General features: G+C 40.2%; 1 protein-coding gene across 1 annotated transcript in view; it reads right to left on the bottom strand.

Moving 5' to 3' along the window:
* Positions 1-872: 872 nt before the first annotated feature.
* Positions 873-23,861, bottom strand: part of TRIP11 (thyroid hormone receptor interactor 11) — a 39,992-nt gene continuing 17,003 nt past the window's right edge. The window contains exons 11-20 of the mRNA XM_081857850.1: positions 23,663-23,803; positions 23,171-23,364; positions 20,704-20,867; positions 20,409-20,512; positions 19,643-19,742; positions 10,414-10,495; positions 8,815-8,929; positions 4,948-5,073; positions 4,543-4,687; positions 873-3,151 (exon numbers count right to left, since the gene is read on the bottom strand). Of these exons, the coding sequence (XP_081713976.1) occupies positions 2,931-3,151; positions 4,543-4,687; positions 4,948-5,073; positions 8,815-8,929; positions 10,414-10,495; positions 19,643-19,742; positions 20,409-20,512; positions 20,704-20,867; positions 23,171-23,364; positions 23,663-23,803 (1,392 nt within the window). The 3' untranslated portion in view covers positions 873-2,930. The remainder of the gene's footprint in view (positions 3,152-4,542; positions 4,688-4,947; positions 5,074-8,814; positions 8,930-10,413; positions 10,496-19,642; positions 19,743-20,408; positions 20,513-20,703; positions 20,868-23,170; positions 23,365-23,662; positions 23,804-23,861) is intronic.

Raw genomic sequence — 23,861 nt, 5'->3', positions numbered from 1 at the left:
GCTCCTGTTGTTCATAATTATTTGCGATTACTTGTGGCAAACTATGGATGTGCCTAATGCACACACAGTTGACAGGTGTGAAAAAGTGTCTACATACTGATTCAAATGTGTATCCAACTGACACCCATGGCCATGTATCCACGTGCAATAAGTTATTATCTGTACTTCACTCTTCACTCTTAATCAGATGTGCATTTCTGATATGCACCCACATTCTAGCACAAATAGCCATGTGCACAAGACAAAAATATTTTATCAAACTACTTGAGCCAAGGCAGTTGCACGGTTTTCAGGTTTTCTTCAGGCAAGAATAAAAGAAGTTTTCTTTACAAAATTTCACTTATCTCCTACATTCTTATTGGAAGTATTCTAATAGAACAGGGTATTTTGCATGCTATAATGCACTCTGTGCTGGAACGGGGAGAGGAATGGGGTGGAGGCATCAAATCCTATGTCAAGGAACAGTGGTTTTTCCAACCTGCATAAATTATGAAACTTCCATTATAATACATTCTGATTCATTTAATAATTGAGGAGAAAAATCCCACATTCTCATCACATTCTGAGCTATTGTCTGGTTTTGTAATGATGACAAAAAACTTAAGAAATAAAAAGGAAAGCTGACATTACCAAAATGTTGAATTTTGTGCCCAATTCAGTACATTGCACTGCATGAATATGAAATCACACAACCATGGCAAGAAGTACTGACATACAAATGCAAAATCCACCGTGATGTGAAACTTCCTCTGTTCTTATGTCTGCTTAGTTTCATTTGTTGCATCATTAACAGTAAGCAATTTTAAGAACTGTATGCTAAAGCAACCACACAGATATAAAACGTATGCGACAGAAAGAAGGCACACAACACATATTTTAAGTTTTCTTTATAGTCCATTGGAAAAATTATAGCCATTCTATAAAGTTGGTTTTTCAAGGAAAGCAATGTTTCAAGTGGCCTATAAACTCAACATTAAGTTGTGTGAAGAAACCATTTGGAAGTTTATAGATTAAAAGTTCATACACTTCCAATCCCTAACCTATGTTTGCCTTATTTGCAAAAACCCCAATCTACAAAAACAGAGTCAATGAAGAATGTTGGGGATATGAAATGTCAAAATGTAACACTTCATTATGCATATAAACTCATGAAACCTTGACAGAGATTCACCTATATGGATTTAGAATGCTATCAATAAATATAAAGAAAAGGCTTTGTGATTCATTGATTTGGCAGCTTCCAGGCAACTAAATATCCATGATTCAGCCTATACTTACAGTTCAAACTACAGGGCAAAAACTAAGGTACACAGGAGAAAAGGCTGTGAGTTCTAATATAGAACTTACACAAAATACCTTACCAATTATATTATTAACAATGGCAGAAAACTGAAGTTTTATAGAAAAAAATGACACTTTAAACAGATGTTGTGTCTCAACTTATTTTTCCAAGGTGGCAGGAACCCCTTTCATTACATGTGTCAATACACTGACACACTCAATATAAACTGTGCAAGACTGTGCAGCAAAATTTACAGAATTCTACTAGTTCTTACGTAGACCTATTTACACATATTTCTTCCTTTTAAGCTTTATACATACGTTCATACTTGGAATCTTCAATCAATTCTGTAAGTATAAGCAAGCATTTCTTAAATATACATTTTGAACCATTAAAGTATTGCATATTTCAACCACACACACCATGAATATACATAGGGAATATAAGGTTGCTTATTAGTGGTCAGTCACTAAATGTTGATATGCAACAAAAAATAAATGAAAAATGTCCACAAACTCCTTATTGCTGGTTAGTTTTGAGTTTTCATTGTTCCATGTAGCTACTAGGAGCTAAGAAACTCCAACTGAGGTGTTACCCATTAATAACATTTATGGGGTGTTAATGTTCTTGCACACAAAACAAAAACCTGCAACTATGAATTCTCAGAGAACTTTAACAAAAGCAACTTCTTTCACAGATACCAGCCCATCCTCCATATTCAAATAAATTGGCTTTGGATTATGCTGAATTTTTGGTCAACACAATTATGATCCTGTTTTCTCCATCCTTCCTAAAAAATTGACTTAGTCAGCTGATGCCATTTATTTTGGAAACCTCCTACTTGTACTTTATCCTTTCAGAGGATCGTGTTGCAGTACAACCCATTCTGGCTCAAGAGAGGATACTTGACCACATGAACACATTCTAGATCAATACAACACTGGATAATTCAAAGCAAGTTTCCTCCCGCTTTATGAAGGGAAGGCTTTTCCAGACTGAAATGCCACGACTGGGCTCAGTATCTGAACATCAGTTCAAGGACTGGGAACATACGGCCCCAGGCTCCCTCAAAACAAACAGCAGATTGCATTTGTTTCCCCATCATTCCAGGCTCCAGAAGGCGTTGGCTGGAATCAGTGAAGTGATACTTAAATGGACCAGATGCATCCTGGATGCTGTCTGAATCCTGACACTGAGCTGGATTCCTAATGTGCTTGCAGCCCTTTTTAGAGAAGTTGTGTCCTTTTTATATAAAGGCACTCTATGTAACACCTCATTTGTCAAAGAAAGAAACGGCATACATGGTTGGAAAGCCTTGAACTGATTTGTTAAGTTCTCCAATGCTAACCTGTTATTTCACATGTAGATCAGCTTTTTCAATTTGAAAGTTAACTCGGCAAACTAGTAATAGGAAGGGCTGTTTTTCCTGTGATGGTTACAACATCCAAACATTGCTGGATTAGTTCCAAACTTCACTTTTTAAGGGGCAAAGAGAAAGACACACAAAGCAACTTATAAGCAATTGAAAATGAACAAACAAACAACTTTTTACAAAAGGCCTCTTTGCGGTATATTATATAAACTCAGGGTTTTTTTTCCTTTCTCCTTAAAGTGCTTCTATCGTTGCTATCCTTGGACCCAGAATTCTCTATTGCTTTAGCAGGTCTTTTAGTACTGCCCCAGCACTAGCATCAGGTGCTACTGGCAAAGGTGTGAAAGTAGGCAGAGCATCAGAAATGGGTTTCATAAGCAGATGCCCTGATCCGCCAGTTCCAAGATTCGTTGGGGTGATGAGAGGGACTGCTGCTGACCGGGGTGCAAGGAATGGATTTGCATCTGGTCTTCTGGTGGTTCCTGAGCCTGTTGGATCTGACAGAAAGCAAAGTAGTAAAATTATTATTATTATTATTATTATTATTTGTATTAAAAAATCATTTTTACAGGAAAGTCATGGCCTAAAAAGTGTCATTCTTAAAAAACACCCTAACATAATGAGACCATACCCCCATTCATCTCCAGGTGCAGGTCATCCACCTGGGTGACCAAGGCAGTGTTCCAACCCCAAAAGTAGATCTGAGAAAACCTAATGAGTTGTCTTCCCCTTCCCTCTTTCCAGGGCCCTCTCACCACAGCCTCTTTCAAAGCCAGGAGGACCACTTCTTTCCCCAAGGGGAGCCGATTACTGCTGCCACCCAACAAGCTATTAGTTACAGCCAAAGGCTATCATCTTTCCTTTACACTTTGAACACTGCAGACACACCCTCGTGAAAATCACGCAAATAGTAAGTGTAATGGTCTCTGGAAAAGCAACCCCCACCAAAAGATAAATAAATTATCAGTTGTATAGTGAATAATCAGATCAGTGTGGCAAGATTCTGCACACACAAAGATTTCCACGAGGAGAATTCACAACGCAGTTGCAACACCATTTTGTGTGAATGAGACCTTGTAAAGATTTAACTACAAGCCTGTGAACAGAAATGTAGTTTTTCTTCTAAAAGAAGAAGAAGAAAAAGTCTGTCAGGAGTTAATGTCAAGGTCACAGATAAATCTTTTGCTCACTGAGTCAAACCTTGAAAGAATGTATTTATGTCTGATAACCTATTCTTAATATATAAAAGAAATCTTTAAAACCCAAACAATTCAGGGATATAGAATGGGTGTCTGGTTCTATAGGACAATAATTCTGTTCCTGTGTGGACAAAGTCCCTGTGAACATTTCGTCCAGACAAGAAAACTGGGTGACTGCCAAACCAAATATGGCACCTTCAAGCAACGAGGACAAAAGGCATATAAAACATAAATTTATTTTAAAATGTAAACTTTCAAAGATAAGCTTTCAGACTGGAAATTCTCCAGCTTTACTGCAACAATCTGAAACCAAACATTCACAACGACTAAAGTTTAGTTTCAAAGTTATATCAAAAACCATATTCTGCAAGGCCTATTTAACTCATCCATCAGCATCATACAGTATTTATTTGTTGCTACATTGCAACCTGGAAATCCAGGTTAAAATTCATGGCCTTGCAGTAAAAAAAAAAAAAAAGGTAGAACAGTGGCTTTCAGTTCACACAATGGTTATCGCTTTGCTGTCCCCAGCTGGAACCTTGGCAAGGAGAAAATTCTTCTAATTTTATTTGTCATCCTCCTTACACTGTGCATCCAAATAAATATAAACTTGGAAAGACAACAATCAACAAGTCATCACTCAGATTCAACGTAACATTTTGTGTATTAGGAATATAAAAATACACTACCTGCAATGTTGCTAGAAGGACTAACAGTGGCCTTGCTGATTCCTGTTGATGCTAAAGGTTTCATGTCATGAACAGAGAGTTTTGGTGGGGGAAGAGTTGGACGGGATTCAGTTTCAAGGAACTTCACAAATAGCTCTGAGAAAGACTGAACGGGTGGAGACAAATTAACAAACAACATTTCTGGAAATAAATGATATATACCTGGCTCATCTGTTCAAGATAGTGCACAACTATCCTAGTATCAATAGGGTTCTAATTTTAACACAATCGAGTTATTTGACACTGGTTTTAAAGTGCAAACACCTTCAATAATTCTGCAAGTGTAACAATGACCTAGGTTGACAGCAGTTATAATATGGAAGTCCTGCATTTTCTATACAAAAGCAGACAATGGAAAATACTTACACTGTTGAAAATGGAGTGATGGGTTGGTCTCAGAGGTGTGTTGGGGACACTCTTTGATCCAGCGCCTCCTCCACCAAACCACCCAGTCACCCATCGAGTAACACCTTTTTGATCTTCTGACAGCAACTAGAGAGCAAATTAAAACAAAAAGAAAAGGTTACAATCCACACCTACTTCTAACACTTAGTATCAAACAGAGTCTCCTTCTTTGGAGGTCTTTAAGAAGAGGCTTGACAACCATATGTCAGGAGTGCTCTGATGGTTTCCTGCTTGGCAGGGGGTTGACTCGATGGCCCTTGTGGTCTCTTCCAACTCTATGATTCTATGATTCTAGAATCTTTACTTCAATTTTATTAAAGAACAAACCAACCAAAGTTTGTTTATAAAATTTACTTGTGTAAAAATTTCAGCCAGAACAAAAAGCCAGTGTGGTGTAGTGGTTAAGAGCGGTAGACTCCTACAGTCACAAACCTAGAAATTGAAGGAAGAAACATTCAGAACCCCATGGAAATTAGAAAGTGCTTCCAGAGATACTTCAAAAAATTATACACTCAAGGGCCGCAAGATGAGGTTGAGATTAAACAATTTTTGGAAAGAAATGGACTAACAAAGTTGTCACAAAAAAACAGATTAATCCTGAATAACAAAATAACACAACAAGAGATTGAACAAGCTATTCAGAACATGCAACTGGGCAAATCTCCAGGGCCAGATGGCTTGACCTCCAAGTATTATAAGACATTAAAAGACTATCTGATCCAACCAATGATGGAGGTCTGTAATGAAATTATGGAAGGGAAGAAGGCGCCGGAATCGTGGAAGGAAGCTTTTATCACATTGATACCAAAATCTGAAACTGAAAAGACACAACTCAAAAACTATCGTCCCATTTCCCTTCTGAATGTGGATTACAAAATATTTGCAGACATTTTGGCAAGTAGACTTAAAAGAGTTCTTAATGAAGTACTTCATAAAGACCAGGCAGGCTTTCTCCCAGGTAGACATATGTTTGCTAACACTAGGAACATTATTGACATTTTGGAACTTTTGCAAACAGACATAAATACAAAAGCAGTGTTAATTTTTATAGATGCGGAGAAGGCCTTTGATAATATTTCTTGGAAATTCATGAAGGGAAATTTGAAAGAAATGGGAGTGGGACGGGGGTTTGAGAATGGGATTGATGCAATATATTCAGAACAAAAGGCCAAACTGATAGTTAACAATGTGGTTACAGAAGAGTTCAAAATTGAAAAAGGAACACGACAAGGCTGCCCGATTTCCCCTCTGTTATTTATCTCGGTTCTGGAGGTGCTCTTGAATATGATCAGAGGGGAAGGGATTCAGGTCGGAGCGAAACAATACAAACTTAAAGCTTTTGCAGATGACCTAGTTTTGACCCTGCAGGAGCCAGAATCTAGTACGAAAAGAGTATTACAATTGATACAGGACTTTGGTCGGGTGGCGGGATTTAAATTAAACAAACAGAAAACCAAAGTGTTGGGAAAAAACTTGACAGACATAGAGTCAGAACGGTTTCAGAGAGAAACAGAATTAACTATGGTTAAAAAGGTAAAGTACCTAGGGGTAAACATAACAGCAAAAAACCTGAGTCTATTCAAGGATAACTATGAAAAATGTTGGTCTGAAATTAAGAGAGACTTGGATAGTTGGACAAAATTGAAGCTTTCTTTGTTAGGCCGAATTGCTGCTATTAAGATGAATGTATTGCCAAAAATGCTGTTTTTGTTTCAAACATTACAGATTGTGGACAAAACGGAGTGCTTCCGGAAGTGGCAGAAAGATATATCTAAATTTGTCTGGCAGGGCAAAAAGCCCAGAATTAAGTTTAAGATATTAACAGATGCGAAAGAAAGAGGGGGCTTTGCCCTGCCAGACTTAAAGTTGTACTATGAAGCCGCAGCTTTTTGCTGGCTAAAAGACTGGCTACTTCTCGAAGACACTGACGTGTTGGACCTGGAAGGTTTTAACAATGCTTTTGGTTGGCATGCATATTTATGGTATGACAAAGTTAAGATCAATAAGGCCTTTAAGAACCATATTGTCAGGAAAGCAGTGTTTAATGTCTGGACAAAATATAAAGACTTATTGGAAAATAAAACTCCAAGGTGGCTTTCACCTCTGGAGGCTAAGGCCCGAAAAAGACCCAATATGGAGGCCAAATGGCCAAAATATTGGGAAATATTAGAAAAAGATGGAGACAATTGGAAATTGCAGAGTTTGGAGAAAATGAAGGATAAGGTGCGAGACTGGTTACATTATGCTCAGATTAAAGAAGTTTTTAAAAATGACAAAAAGTTAGGGTTCCAGGTGGAGAAATCGAAGTTAGAAACAGAATTGTTAGAACCAAAGACCAAGGTATTATCTAGAATGTATAACTTGCTGCTAAAGTGGAATACACAAGACGAAATGGTTAAATCGGCTATGATAAAATGGGCAAAGGACATTGGGCATAACATTATGTTTGAGGACTGGGAAAGGTTGTGGACCACTGGGCTGAACTTCACCGCATGTAATGCTCTGAAGGAAAATGTTATGAAAATGATATATAGATGGTACATGACCCCAGTTAAACTTGCCAAAATATACCATTCGTCTGATAATAAATGTTGGAAATGTAAAGAAAATGAAGGAACATTCTTTCACCTCTGGTGGACATGCCCTAAGGTGAAGGTCTTCTGGGAAATGATATATAATGAGCTGAAAAAGGTATTTAAGTATACCTTCACAAAGAAACCAGAGGCCTTCCTTCTGGGCATTGTCGGCCAGAAGGTGTTAAAGAAGGATCGAACATTTTTCATGTATGCAACAACGGCAGCAAGGATTCTCATCGCAAAAAACTGGAAAACTCAAGATCTACCCACACTGGAAGAGTGGCAGATGCAGCTGATGGACTATATGCAACTGGCCGAGATGACCGGCAGAATCCGTGATCTGGGAGAAGAGAAGTTGGAGGAAGACTGGGAGAAATTCAAGATGTATCTACAAAAACATTGTAATTTGGTTGAATGTTAAGAAGGATGCTAGATTATAAAAAACTGGTCACCACTAAACTAGATTTAAATTTGATGATAAGTGAGACTAAAGAAAATATAAAATTTTTTGGAAGAAGCGCTAGATTATATGTGAATGAGTGGACATGAGATTGTAAACAAGTTGATAATTTGTTTGGAAAATTTTTTTTTTTAACGATGTAAATGGGAGCGGGAGACGTGAGGGAGTCCAAAGAAGTGATGAATTTGTTGTGAAAGAAGTAAGATTGTTTATTATGTGTGCATTTATATTTAAAAACCTTAATAAATATTTATATATATATAAAAAAGAGCGGTAGACTCCTAATCTGGGGAACCGGGTTCGTGTCTCCGCTCCTCCACATGCAGCTGCTGGGTGACCTTGGGCTAGTCACACTTCTTGAAGTCTCTCAGCCCCACTCACCTCACAGAGTGTTTGTTGTGGGGGAGGAAGGGAAAGGAGAATGTTAGCTGCTTTGAGACTCCTTAAAGGGAGTGAAAGGCGGGATATCAAATCCAAACTCTTCTTCTTCTATGTACACCGAGAAAGCTAGTTTCAAACAGACAATCTGGATACGGATGTAAGAATTTAAGCCACTCCATCAACATCAATAGATGTAGTCCTTTGGTGAACATTTACGTGTTTGCATGGATTTTATATTATTAAAATAATGGTAAACATTGTAACATGTTTAGAAAATATACAGCTTGTTCCATTCCAGAATGGTAGATGACTGGCTGTCCCTTGTGCCTAGCCCAGCAAAAGAAGAAAGCATGCTGGTGTATTGATATTGCAGGAAAGGAGGAAAATAGAAATGAGACATATCAGAACTACCTGTTCTAATTCTTCCTTTTTTATTCCCAGGATACTTCCCATCAGCCTTAGCACTTCATGACGTTTATTCTTTGGGGTGTGAAAATGTCCAACGAAGAGATTCCTCATCAAGACTCTGCCAAAGGGGACACAAAAGCAGTCAAAACATCCTTTGACATTGCTAGTAACAGAGAAAAGTGAGGGTGGAGGACCTTTTGTACTCCAAAGCTTTGCTTATGGCACACTATAACCCTGATGATTCATCTGTACAAAGAACATGAGGGGAGCCCAGTTGAAGAACCATCTCAGCCCCAGTGACAAAGGAAAAGGTAAAGGAATGAAGCGGACAGGCAAGTTAAACACCTGTGCGAAAAGGTAAGTCAAGTTAAGCATGCGTGTGAGGAAAAGGTAAGCACTACCCAGGTATTTAATTCATTAATCAACAGCTAAAGTTGAAATGAGGCCATCTTGTGCTAGGAGCTAAATCCCAAGGGAATTTACAGGTCAGGAACCTTATGGGATATAGTTCCGTAGAAACAGTTTTCACAAACTGCAGTGGCAGGGAATCCTTGTGTGACTGTAGTAAACATCAACCAGAAACCTAGAATAAAACCTTTATTTTGGAAAGGGGGTGAAAACTAATATATAGTCCTATGCTGACCATATGGCACGAGGCTGAACTGAATATCTCTCTTTTTTCTCAGGGGTGTACTTAGGGTTGGTTAGGTTGGCCCCCACCAAGGGGGCAGGCCAGGGGTGTGTGTGTGCAAAACTCACGTCTCTCAACTCTGGTTCCGAGTGGCTAGGTGCCCACCCACCATCTGTGCTTTCCTAGGTCAACCATCCGCTGCTCTGGGTGGCTGGACAAGGCATACAGACTCCTCTGGGACCTCCCCTGGTGGAGGAATCTGGTCACTGACATGGAACGCCGCAACAGCCCTGCAGGGACCCCCTCCCCAATTAGCCAGGTGTTGCTTTTAGAAGTGTGAGTGGAGTGTTCAGCAGGGCTCAGAGGGAAGAAAGATGGAGAGCCAAGGAGAGTTGCAGGAGAATGAAAAAGGGAGGGAGGGAGGGAGGGAGGAAGGGAGGGAGGGAGGGAGGGGGCAGAAGGGAAAGCAGTGAGCAGAGGGAGGCAGGCAGGAATATGGGACTGATGAAGGAAGGAGGAAGGGAGGTGGAGCAGAGCAGACCCGACTCCAATGGCCACTGAGGCAATGTGTGAGAGGCAACAAAAAGCAAACTTTTTGAGTTTCTGGTTCATGGTCTCTCCCGGCTTCAGAAGCACTGATACAGCTCCTTGCCAATTGAGGACCTTTTAAAAAATAATCTGAATGATCTTTTATCAATTATTCAGTAATAAGTCAATAGAATGTCACAGCCTTAATAAAAAGGGGGTAACATTAAACTAACTTTTACTCACATTAGAGCCACTGAACTTAATGAACTGAGCTTAGTCATGTTCATTAATTTCAGTGAGTCTACTCTAAGTAAAAATTGAATAACCACCCAGCCTGTTATAAACGATATCAGATGCCGCCACAGCCATTATTTTACTGTTCCAAGCTTGTACTTCTCCAAATAACTTAACTTTCAAATTAAAAACACTTAAAAATCACTCACTTGTCAACTTTTCCTTCTGTGCTGTTTATGAGGTTCATTAGCTTATTCTGTGCATCTTCTAACATTTCTTGTTTGAGTTCACCTACGGGGGGAAAAACCTTTGCTATAATAATTTTATAAACAAAACTGATGTACTCATTGGGGTCCTAGTGGAAGAGTTTCTCAAAAATATGTACTGTGCAAATATGAGTTTAGCTTCCCTTTTATCCATTCTGCTGAAAAATCATGGGTCAAAACTCTATCCTATTTTTCCATCTTAAAATGGCAAAAACTGAGATTTTACAGTGGATCATGTTCCCTAGCTTTTGCTGATACAATAAAAGCAAGGTACAATAAAAGCTGATACAATAATGATGCCTTTTTGCTTTTTACAGTTTGAAGCAATCTGTCCAAATTTCTACCCAATGAAAAGGATTATAAATTGGCACAGAGCAAATACTACGTAAGAGTTGTTTCAGAGAAGGGCGATACATGTGGAAAAAGCTTTACTTTTCAATTTGCATTAAAATACCTGTCACATTACCCTGACATAGGCTGTGTTTGCAAGTCACTTCAAATGATTTTAACTATGGCTTAATGCAAAATGAGCAGTATGCTGGTACACACTACTCAAAAGCTTCTACTCTGCTGCTCCCTGGCTCTTGGCCATGCTAACAACAAACCAAGGTTTGGGAGTTGTTGCTCACAGGGCAGCATGGCCAGGAATGGGGAAAAGCGAAGCAGGAGTTTTGAACATCAGCATGTTGCTTCTCCATTTTAACCCACAGTTAGACACTCACTGTGATTTAATGCAACATGCGAATTGAGCCAATGAGTGGAAGAAATCAGGGGCAGCAGGACAAATCTAAAACACATGGCTTAAGGACACATTCCATGCAATCTTATTTTATTTATTTCACAAAATTTATACACTGTTCGATTTTTAGAAAACAACAACCCTCAAAGCAGTTTACAGAGAGTGTTAAGTTAGAGAAATCTGGGCTTAATAAACCAGTATATATTTGAGCTCCACGCACAGCCCCTTTGTTCCTCTATTCATACAAGCAAGGAAATAAGCCAGGAAGCCACAATTAACAATAGCTTCACATTAAATCCAAACTGGGAACTATGGCTAATGGCCTCCAAACAAACTAGTGTACAAAACCATGGTTTAAAATTGACTTTTGCAAATTGGTTTAACATAGCTCCCATATCAGACTTCATGAGAAACTGCAGAGAACTGTAGCTTCCTGCCTAGCTTCCCTCTCACCCAAGGGGACTGTGTGTGGATGCACAGAAATTTTGCATATCCTGGTTGAATGAGCTAGGATTTGATAATCCAAACAGTCATCGTGAGTACATGTTGAATTTTTGTTTAAATAAGTCGGGTGGACATTTACACCTATGATTCATGATTCACCATTATAAAAGATTATAAGGATCAACCACCATTTGGCAGTATTTAATAAACTCTTTGGGCAACTATGTAAGAATGAAGCTTTAAAACGAAATGAGTGGTGTCCCAACTAACTCACCCCAACAATTTCTGCTTGCGCAATGGAACTCCCCCCCCCCCTCCCCATGCAAGCTGTATCCTCCCCAAACCAGCTCTGGAGGGTTGTGAGAAACCCCAGAACAGTTTTAGGGAGCATGCAGGGGAAGATCTGTTACACAAGTGGAAATTCTCATGCTGATGGAATGAGTTACTTGGATACTACCCACCGGAAGTGCAATTAAAGAATAAAAAAATAGGCAAGGACAATTTTAGCTAATGTTAGGATAGTCAGATTGAAATGAAGTACTCAATCACCCCTCTGTCTTTTCTTTGATAGAAATAAAACTACAAAAGTAAAACCAGACTAGTGTATCAGACTAGGACTGCGGAGATTCAAGTTTAAATCTCTATTTGGCTATGAAGATCTCACTGAATGACCTGGGACCACCTACTCTCTTTCAGCCCAACCTACATCACAGGGATGCTGCGACGATAAAAGGAGGTGGGAGAACCATGCCCAGTACCTCAAGCTGTTTGGAAGCAAGGATGAATATAAATGAAACACAAAAAAAGAAAAAGATGTCTTGATAAATTATTGCTTTTATAAATGATATAATACAGTATTCAGTTTGATATTATACATCTACAATTAATTGCTAGGCTGAATCCTCGCCTTAGCTGTGAAATGCAAGCACCTTTTCTCCACTACTGGCTAATTTTGCCATAATATCTGTTTCTGAATATGATGCAGGACAGAATAGAGCCAACTTTCAGCATGGGCTTCTGTAGACGAGATATTTACAGTGTTCTCCTGTAATCTGTTAACCATTTATGGAAATTCAAAAACCTGCATCTGGTCTTTCTTATGTTTTTCCATTAATATAATTTGTCCTGCCAAAACAATCCATTTAAAAAGCCTTCAGCAGCTTGGGCCAACAAATCTGTGTCTGGGAATGTATCTGGCCACTGTTCAACAGGACATTTTATGTTTTCTTGTATAAATAAGATCTTTTGAATTCAGTCTCCTTTTTTTTATACTAGCATTCGTCATGTCTGATGGTTGGGGAGAGGAAAGGAGAGCTCCAATCCCATCCCCAACCCAACTCAATATGCACCACCACCCTGAATTCATACTATTAGTGTGCATTAGAGCAGGGGTAGGCAGACTTTAGGCCTGTAAAATATCCTCTCTCTTTTTTAACAGAAACTCAAGATCTAGCAGGCAAAGCCAGGTACAAGAGACACAGAGTTAGAACAGAGTGCCCCCAAGAACATTCTGAGCATAGGAATTTGTTTTCGGTACCGAGACTGAACTGAGCTCATAGTCCTTCCTTTCACATAAAAGTCTGCTCCTGGTTACCCCTAGTTTTCTACATTTCAGCATCGCTATTTAAAGAGGGAAATGTGCCTGCTGTTCCCAACTGCTGAACAACTGAGAGTCAGAAATCCTTGCTAATGTATCAAATCACTGAGAGGTCACCCAAGAGGTCCTGATCTACTTTGTTCTCCATCTTTCCTTCTGCAGACATTCTCTCTTGTCTGTATGACTCTCCTTGTGGCACAATTCCCAAAATGTTGACTATTACCGCTAAGCTAGCTACCCAGGAAAAAATTCTTCAACTCTCCGCCAATCCTTCCCCACCTTCATTCCACAAATGGTAAAGATGGCCTCAACCTGCAACTTCTTCTACCTACTACACTGACAGCCATTAAAAAAAGAAAGAATGCTAGAGTGAAAAGTAAGAGATGCAGAATTCTTCTATCCCCAGCCCTCTCATCCATCTGAAGCCACTGCTACAAGCATAGTCAAACCTAGTTCTAGCTCCTGTTCAACTCAAACTGACCAAGAGTGCTAAGAAGGATAGAAGCGTCCAAATAAATAATGCTCTTCCCTTCTGGCAGATGGCAGCTGCTGACAGGCAGATTAGGAAGAGAATTTCCCCTTCCCCTATTGCTGTGCTGTCTTCTTCCATCATCATTGGGGTAGTTTTGCCCCTGCCCAATGCAGTGCTTTATTTTTCTCTGGAAGGAACAAATTTAAAAAGAATGAAACACTTACTTCTCTGGTATAAGGTCATGGCATATGCTCAAGTATGCCACTGGGTAATCTCAGATTCTTTGCCTCCCTTTAGACTGAAGACCTTTTACTTTCTTACAGAACGCAGTAGCACCACTGAGAATCCTCAGTGCTTATCTGCATAACCCTTCCCAGTGTCCTATTTCTCATTCACAGTAGGGTAATGCAAGGTGCTGACAAAAGAATGATAAAGATAGGAGATGCAGGGAACTAGTTATTATACACATAGTATTCAACCTCGAAGGTTAATGGGCGACACTCTTCTTGTGGCTTTTGAATTCTAAACTTAAATTAACAGTAGTCTCCTCCTACTATATGGGTACAGAACAGCACCTGGATATTGGACTGATCAAAAGTTTTGGTTCATTGCTCAGGCAGATAATCGTGTTGTATGTTTAAAACTTTTATCAGCACTAATAAGTGTTTTGGCTTTCCCTGACTCTCCATAATTTAATGACTTGCTTGGAGAAGGACTTGGTGTATTTTAATTCAAACGATACTTTCAGTTCTTTCAAAAGCTACTCAATCTATTCCTTGCAGATCCCTGCAGTAAGATGGAGTGATGTGTAGTACTAGGCAGCAACTTTTACCATGGGTGACTTTGGGTTCCTGTTGGAAGATGCCTGCTGGTATATAGCAAATGGATCATAGGAACTGTTTTGCCAGTATTCGCCCCCAGTTGCTGCAGGGCTAGGACACAGGTAAACTTCATTCCTGCCCTTGTTAACAAACGGCATCATAATGGTATAAAAAAAGCTGCTACCGACAAAGTTATTTCACTGAATATTTGACCAGCCAGCCAATTTAGTTCACTATCTGATTACAGCAAGAAGTTGTGTGTGCCAATTCCAACAGGGCATTTCAAAAGGTAAAAAGGGGGAATAAACATGTAGCACTTTGATATTTGGTTGCAGGATGCAGTGTGTGCTTTACGTGACATTATCCTACTTCAGCTATAAAAATCCAGACTGCAGTCACACAGCTGGAATTTAGGGCAATGTTTATATAATCAAGGGGTAAATATAATAGTTTTATTGCAATGTGGCTGCTGATTTGCCATGGCCAAATTTCTTTACACCCTCAATAGATGAGGAAGGTGAAATCTTTTAGTCTGTTAAAAAAACAAAACTTCAAACATAAGAGGAATCCTCTAAGAGCTTTTATATCTTCTGAGATTCCTTGCCTAACTGGGAAGCATGATTTTAAGAAGTCTTTAAAAATTACAGTTACATTTTTCTCCCAGCCCCCCCGCCCAACAAAGAACAAAGAAAACAACCAGACAATGCAGCAGAGAGAAGACTGGTGTGACCTGGAGGATATTCTCTCCTGAAGACATTCCAAATTCAGCATCTCAACCATCTCAACACTGATTAAAAATATAAAAATATAAAATTTGGAGCATCTGTAGAGGTCATCAGCCCTGAGCCATCAAGAATAAGGTAGGCTAAAAACGGAAACAAAGATCAATTGCTTAACACTCTCACCCAGCTTAACAGATACTGCAGCAGCATTTTTGCACAGCCTTGCTCACAGGACTGATGTGATTTGCATGGGGGCTACCTTGCGTGAACCAGTCTCAGAGACATTCAAAAGAGCCACAGGCCACAGGGACCTGACAGAACTCCAAGGACTATTTTTGCAAATCCAATGGTTAATGGAGCATCACATTAAAATAAAAAAAGTAACTCCTCATAACATGAAAGCATCAAAGGCCAGAAGGGAGACACAATTATAGATTTGCATAATGAAGGATCCATAGGGTTTGGCAGTATGTTTGGATTGGTTGATTATATTCTCCAGCACCTATTATGAGAAGGGTCTATTAAGGCACGACTAAGTTATAAATAATTTTCCCACAAAAAGAGCCTTAATAATGTTTTGCTAAAAAAGAAGTCCCTATTAATACCATTGGGCTGTCCTATCAAGAAACCATTAATCATAAACTGGCTTATATTTCATTTCAAATTCTGTCACAAGGCAAAAACAATTACCGCTTTCTTTGTTAAAAAAGAAAGAAAAAAGGTTTCTAATGGCAAATCCTTCTGCTGTCTGGCCAAGTTGAGTGTTAAAGAAAATACATTACAAAAGCATTTAATCAAAACTTTGGCGTTCTTACTGCCCCCCCCCCCCCCCCCGCCAAGGAAGCTTACATTGTAAGCAAAGCCAACATGAGATTCTGTAGATTGGATTTATGCGTACAAGGCACAGCAGGGAAGGAGGGCACCTTAATTTTACAATTTACATTATTGTTGGCTCGTGAGTGAATTTGTAAGCAAATCAGAGATTCTAATTGTTTTTGGAAAAGCGAATTCGTGGGCCCTCTCCGGGGAAAAACAGCATTTAACTTCACTGTGGCTCCACACTACTTAGTAACATAGCACACACATACACACGACTAAACAACCAAACAACAAAACACACATATATAGCTTATATGCCAAAATGGCTTCTGTTGTTGTTGTTTAGTTGTGTCCGACTCTTTGTGACCCCATTGACTAGAGCACGCCAGGCACTCCTGTCTTCCCCTGCCTCCTGCAGTTTGGTCAGACTCATGTTGGTAACTTCGAGAACACTGTCCAGCCATCTCATCCTCTGTCGTCCCCTTCTCCTTGTGCCCTCCATCTTTCCCAACATCAGGGTCTTTTCCAGGGAGTCATCTCTTCTCATGAGGTGGCCAAAGTATTGGAGCCTCAGCTTCACAATCTGTCCTTCCAGTGAGCACTCAGGGCTGATTTCCTTAAAAATTGATAGGTTTGATGTTCTTGAAGGCCTTGGGACTCTCAAGAGTCTCCTCCAGCACCACAATTCAAAAACATCAATTCTTTGAAGATCAGCCTTCTTTATGGTTCAGTTCTCACTTCCATACATCACTACAGGGAAAACCATAGCTTTAACTATACAGACCTTTGTCGGCAAGGTGATGTCTCTGCTTTTAAGATGCTGTCTAGGTTTGTCATTGCTTTTCTCACAAGAAGCAGGCATCTTTTAATTTCATGACTGCTGTCACCATCTGCAGTGATCATGGAGCCCAAGAAAGTAAAATCTCTCACTGCCTCCATTTCCTCCCCTTCTATTTGCCAGGAGGTGATGGGACCAGTGGCCATGATCTTAGTTTTTTTGATGTTGAGCTTCAGACCATATTTTGCGCTCTCCTCTTTCACCCCCACTAAAAAGTTCTTTAATTCCTCCTCACTTTCTGCCATCAAGGTTGTGTCATCTGCATATCTGAGGTAGTTGATATGTCTTCCAGCAATCTTAATTCCGGCTTGGGATTCATCCAGCCCAGCCTTTCGCATGATGAATTCTGCATATAAGTTAAATAAGCAGGGAGACAATATACAGCCTTGTCGTACTCCTTTCCCAATTTTGAACCAATCAGTTGTTCCATATCCAGTTCTAACTGTAGCTTCTTGTCCCACATAGAGATTTCTCAGGAGACAGATGAGGTGATCAGGCACTCCCATTTCTTTAAGAACTTGCCATAGTTTGCTGTGGTCGACACAGTCAAAGGCTTTTGCATAGTCAATGAAGCAGAAGTAGATGTCTTTCTGGAACTCTCTAGCTTTCTCCATAATCCAGCACATGTTTGCAATTTGGTCTCTGGTTCCTCTGCCCCTTCGAAATCCAGCTTGCACTTCTGGGAGTTCTCGGTCCACATACTGCTTAAGCCTGCCTTGTAGAATTTTAAGCATAACCTTGCTAGCGTGTGAAATGAGTGCAATTGTGCGGTAGTTAGAGCATTCTTTGACACTGCCCTTCTTGGGGATTGGGATGTAGACTGATCTTCTCCAATCCTCTGGCTCCTTCATGGATCACTGCCTTGCCGTGGCGAAGGGGCTTGAATAACTCAGAGGAGCTATGAGCTATGCCGTGCAGGGCCACCCAAGATGGACAGGTCATAGTGGAGAGTTTTGACCAAACGTGATCCACCTGGAGCAGGAACCGGCAAGCCACTCCAGTATCCCTGCCAAAAAAACTCCATGGACAAAGACAACAGCCACCATCTAGTACACCACCAAAAATTGATCTACTTTTGCCTAGCTTGTATTTGTTCTTTCTCCCACTAGCCCAGGAACCTGTGCGTTTTACCTTACGACGGAGAGAGACCCGGTAAGCAGCTGGCTTTAGTATCTCCAGAGATGCAGAATAAAAACTGGTGAGGAGCGGGTGAAACCACTTGTCTGCATTTGGCAAAAGCCTAAGGGCTGCATCCAATGCTGCACCAGCGGGGTTCCACTGGTACAAGAAGATTGACATTTCCTTTCCCCCCACCCCAAATCTGCTCCAGGGGGTCCCCTAACCCTCTAGAGCTGATTTTGAGGGTGCAAGGGAGGTTGAAGGGGACAAAAGATGAAGAAGCTCCATTGCATGCAGCAGAGTCCAATGCACCGGTGGAGCTACAGTGTTAATGGAATGTGAGAGAAGGCCTTCAGACTTGGAAGAGGAGGGAAAAAAGAGAAGAATAGATTAAGAGACTGCTTGATCACCCTTCAAATTAAAGAAGAGAGAGATAGAATCTTGGGTTGGCATTACCAGAAGAACCTAGAAGTACAACAGTCAAGAGTGGACATTTTTAAAGACGTTCCGAAATATCTTTTGGATTTTAGGCCTAACTACGGAGATATTGTTGCCCTGCTGAGAAGGAACAAAATCATCTTTAGGTGGGAGTTTCCCCAAGGTCTATCCTTCAGTTTCAAAGGAAGGAAAATAAAAATAAGATCAGTAGAAGATAAAGTAAAGTTTTTGTATAAATATGAAGAAGATCTGCAGAAGGGACTTGGAAAAGAGCCAAGAGCATCGGATAGAAGATCACCAGGATGAAGTTGATGGACTATACGGACTATACGGAACTGGCGGAAATGACTGGCAGAATCCGAGAATACGGAGAAGAGTCGGCGGAAGACTGGAAAATGTTTAAAGATTATTTACGGAAATACTGTAAATTTAATGAATGTTAGAAAAATGTTGGAATGAAGTTATATGGCTTTAGTAGAAATGTTATAAGGAATTAAGTATAAATAGATTAATAGAGTATTAAAGATGAATGTTAGAAAAATGTTGGAATGAAGTTATACGGCTTTAGTAGAAATGTTATAAGGAATTAAGTATAAACAGATTAATAGAGTATTAAAGGGAACATACGGTTAGAATGTGCTAAGATAATTATAGGATAGAAAACAGAGGAAGATGGAAAGGAATTGCTGAAACAATTAACAGAAGTGTAATACAAAAAGGGAGGTGTGAGGAGGTCATGGAAATAAGATATGGAAATTATTTGATGTGCTTTAAATTGTTTTTGTTTTGTTTTGTTAGTTTAATGTGTTAGTGTTATGTAGTGTTTGTGTACTGTACTGTACTGTATTGTTCTTGTTTTTTGTAGTGTTTAAATTGTTGGAAAAGTAATAAATATTATTTTTTTATTAAAAAAAAGAGAGAAGGAAGCAGACATTCAAATGAGGCTCTGTTGGTGTTATGCAGGCTTCAGTTTTCACCAAGGCCTCCTGTTTACAATCTAGTCTGATGAAGAATTTTGGAGGTCTCGAAAGCTTGCACACTGTTTTGTGACATTTATGTCAGCTTAGTAAAAGGCACTGCCACCAAAATGGATTTTATAATTTTTCTTATAGGCCAACACAGATATCTTTCGGTTTTGGTGCATTGCGACCAAGTTCTGTTACCTTGTTTTTTAAGGTCCTCAATTTGATCCTCTTTAAGATCCAGCTGCTCTGCTAGCCTTGATGCAGATTCTAATGCTGCGTTTGCTTCCTCCAGGTTTTCCTGTAAGATGAGGTAGATCATCCATAGCAACCATATACTGCGATAACTATGCTATCAATACAGCACGAGTTTAAAATCAGGCTAGCCAAATGGATTAAACACATGCATACCAGTATAACTTAGGCCAAACTTTTTAAAGTTTCCTTTAAGCATTATATTCCTTGAGCGATGCCACCAAAATGGGCAAATTCTTACTATATGTGATTAATAGAGCTGAACGGAATTTCCACCATCTTACTAAGGTCTCTGGGTCTTGTATTCTACACCTGCTGGGATGAGGATGACCTTAAATAGTTCGCTTCACCTGCATGGCAGGCCTGACCCTTGATTTATATAAAATTGTGACTGCATTTTGATTTACTGCAGGTCTACCACCTATTTGCAAACTCTCAAGGCATACACCTTTCGAAAAATCATGTTCCTCACCTATGGGAAGAATTTTGGTTGGTCTTGGCTTGCAGAAAATATTTAACGACATGATCAGGCAGATTCTATTCCTCTCTCAAATCCTTTCCCCCAATATTTCCTCATACCTTTCTACAGCAATGATCTAGTATCTTATTTCTGCTGCCTTCCACCCTTTCCCATCTGTCCGCTGCTGCTGTGGTTGTTTGCCATGCCAGTTAAAAGAAACGAGGCTGCATTATAGAACCATTTCAACATTACCTGCAACGAAACTACTTTATCTTCTAGTTGCTCTACTTTTTTCTTCCATTCTTCAGTCTGCCTTTGGTGTTTCTGTAGCTCAGCTGAATACATAGCTTTCTCTTCTAAAAATAAAATATTTACACTTTTACTTTTATATATATATATGTGTGTGTGTGTTTTAAAAAACAGAAACCTAATTATGAAGAGCAGATATCTGGGAGAATATCTCAGTTTTATCACCAAAATACTATTAAGTATATTTTTTAAATAAGCTAGTATGAATGCACTCTTATTTCTGGAGGAGTTAACTTACCTTGCTGAAACTGCTCTAGCACCATCTGCAGGTTGGCCAGGGACACAGCATACTGTTTCACTTGGTCCTGGGAAATTGTTAGCTGCATGACAGTTTCATCTCTCTGCCTGGTAACAAAGTTCAGCTGTTCTTGCAAGGATTCCACCTGCATGCTAGCCTGGTGGCTTGAAGTAAAATATGTAAAATCAACCGGGTTATTTTAAAAACACACACCAAAAAACCTTAACTTCTGCTGCCCCTGGATCTTTCAGGGGTCTGGATATTTGGCAGTTGTCACCTCGGCTTCAAAATATAAACATGAAATCAGTTCCTGCAGATATTCTTTGCAGGAAGAAGAGTTTACACTTTTCTTCTTTCTTTCAAAAAAGGTTTTAAAAAGTTAATCAAATTTTGTTGAAACTACTCTCTTCTAGAAGCAATTCTAGTTATATATAGGTATTTCATTCTCTTCAGACTCAATATAACCCAGGAGAAAAGAGGGATTAAAGTGTCACACTCAACAGAAATGCCAGTTTTTATAGGCAGATATTAAATAAATGATGGGACGTGGGTGGCGCTGTGGGTTAAACCACAGAGCCTAGGACTTGCCGATCAGAAGGTCGGCAGTTTGAATCCCTGCGACGGAGTGAGCTCCCGTTTCTCGGTCCCTGCTCCTGCCAACCTAGCAGTTCGAAAGCACCTCAAAGTGCAAATAGATTAATAGGTACCGCTCCGGCGGGAAGGTAAACGGCGTTTCCGTGTGCTGCTCTGGTTTGCCAGAAGTGGCTTAGTCATGCTGGCCACATGACCCGGAAGCTGTACGCCGGCTCCCTCGGCCAATAAAGCGAGATGAGCGCCGCAACCCCCGAGTCGGCCATGACTGGACCTAATGGTCAGGGGTCCCTTTACCTTTTATTAAATAAATTATACGAGATACTAAGCTGGCCTCTAAAGAAGCAAGTGTATTGTCAGTTAGATGTTTTTTCTTTTCTTGGATTGTTTTGATTGTAAACTTTATGGAAAATACAAATAAAGGTACAAAAATTTTAAAGGGCCAGTGAGAAAGCAAGGGCTTCCCCACTTGTATGTTCCTGCCATTTGAACGAGGAAGTTGAGAAGTCTGTAACAGCTCAGCTGCATCAAACCAAGAGGGACATTAAAGGCTAGCACCCTGCCTCTTTCAGTGGCCAGCTGAGAACTTCCAGGTATGGGGACAACGCTCCTCAACAACCGGCAGTCAGATGCGATTCACCTCTTAAGATGGAGGTTCCACTTAGCTCCTTTTCAAATAATCTAGCCAGTGACCATCGACAAGTACAGTGGTACCTCGGGTTACATACGCTTCAGGTTACAGACTCCGCTAACCCAGAAATAGTGCTTCAGGTTAAGAACTTTGCTTCAGGATGAGAAAAGAAATCGTGCTCCGGCGGCGCGGCAGCAGTGGGAGGCCCCATTAGCTAAGGTGGTGCTTCAGGTTAAGAACAGTTTCAAGTTAAGAACGGACCTCTGGAACGAATTAAGTTCTTAACCTGAGGTACCACTGTATTCCATAAATGAGATCTATTACTTTCTTTGATCCATCAGCCAACCACTTTCATTGTCAGGCCGCAAGTTCCAGTGTTAGGAAGGAAAATCCCCTTTTGCTCTCTATTTTCTTGACACCATTTTATAAAACCTCTTTCATGTTCTCTGTCTAATCTGAAAGCCTCCAGCACTTAAAGCCTTTCTTGTGCTTTACCGCATGTATAGATCAAGCAAGGCCCTTCAGCTCCCACCCTAAAGAATAAAACACCACTCTCCATATGTTAAGGTATGAATTATCCTATTATTGATGCACCATCTAGTTCAGGGGTTGTCAAGCTGGTCCCTACCGCCCACTAGTGGGCGTTTCAGAAGTCTAGGTGGGTGGTAGGGGGTTCTAGGGCACAATCTAAATCCTCCTTCCATTGAGCACTGGTGGGCGGTAAGGAAATTTTACCATCAAGAAAGATGCATTAGTGGGTGGTAGGTATAAAAAGGATGACTACCCCTGATCTTGTTGCAAATTTCAGGACTTCCACCCAACCCTGGTTCAAATTCCCTTGCAAACCATTTCTCTCCCCCCTTCCTACCTCCCCTTTTTCAGGCATTAATCTAATTATAACTTATTCTGGGCAGGTTAAACAAGTGAAACCACCAGCATTCCCTTTTGCCTTTAGAGAAGGAGGGAAGGCAGGCAAGCAGGCAGGCAGAAAGGAGGGAACAATAAGAATGATAAAAATGTATGAGCGGGCCCTATGTTGTCGTTAAAAGTCTGAGCATAATTACTTTCTGAACGAGAGCAAAGGAAGAGACACAAGTGCTAGCAGGACTTCTGGACAAAACCATACAAGGGTGTTCTCACATCATCGCCCATCTCAATAGGATGTCTGGACAAAACATTTCAACAAAACTAGCTGCTGGCTAGGATTCTGGGTACCGATAAGGCTAAAGGAAGCAAAGTTATTACCTAGCATTCTCCACTGCAGTTGATGAAAACTGCAGCTTTTCTTCCAAAACCTGGACTTTCTTTTTAAGCTTAGATTCCCGATCCTCAGCTGCTAAAGCTTCCCGTGTGGAAGTGTCTTCCCTTTCTAAAAGGTGATTGCGCAATCGCTCCAATTCTTGATTCAGACGCTGCTCCTTATCGCGTAAATGCTGTATCTGTGTAATTAATTGAGGACACATTGCTTCAGCTTTTCTTATTCACCCTCAGCTACCCACTCTTTCATTCACTCAATGTTCATCCTTTGATGGTGCCACGTTTCTACAGAGACTTTCCCTGGTGCCCAGAGTCCCCTGCCTCCCCACCCTCAAATAAGCCTGCAAGGAGCATTATATTGCAACCTACAGACCAGGTTGCTGTGTGTACTTGGATTAGGGGTGGGTGTGACATCCCTGAGAGTTTGTTCAGTTTGCAAATATGCCCACAAGCCCCCAAAGGCTGGCAACTCTTGCATACCTCATTCTGTAGTGCACTAGTCTCCATTTGTTTCTGCTTCAGTGCTAACATGACTTTATCTCTCTCTTGCTGAAAAGCAACAGCCTTCTCCTGCATTGATTTTGCTTCATTTAACAGCTGGTTCAGCTCTCCTGCTTTCCCCTTCCAAAAATAAAAATAAAGAGAGGTTATTGCATTTTAAAGATCTATCTTCTTTTAA

Source organism: Podarcis erhardii, assembly GCF_964252035.2.
Source record: "Podarcis erhardii genome assembly, chromosome: 1".
NCBI lineage: Eukaryota > Metazoa > Chordata > Lepidosauria > Squamata > Lacertidae > Podarcis > Podarcis erhardii.
Note: the sequence above shows the minus strand (reverse complement) of the source record. Positions and strands in the feature narration are given on the sequence as shown.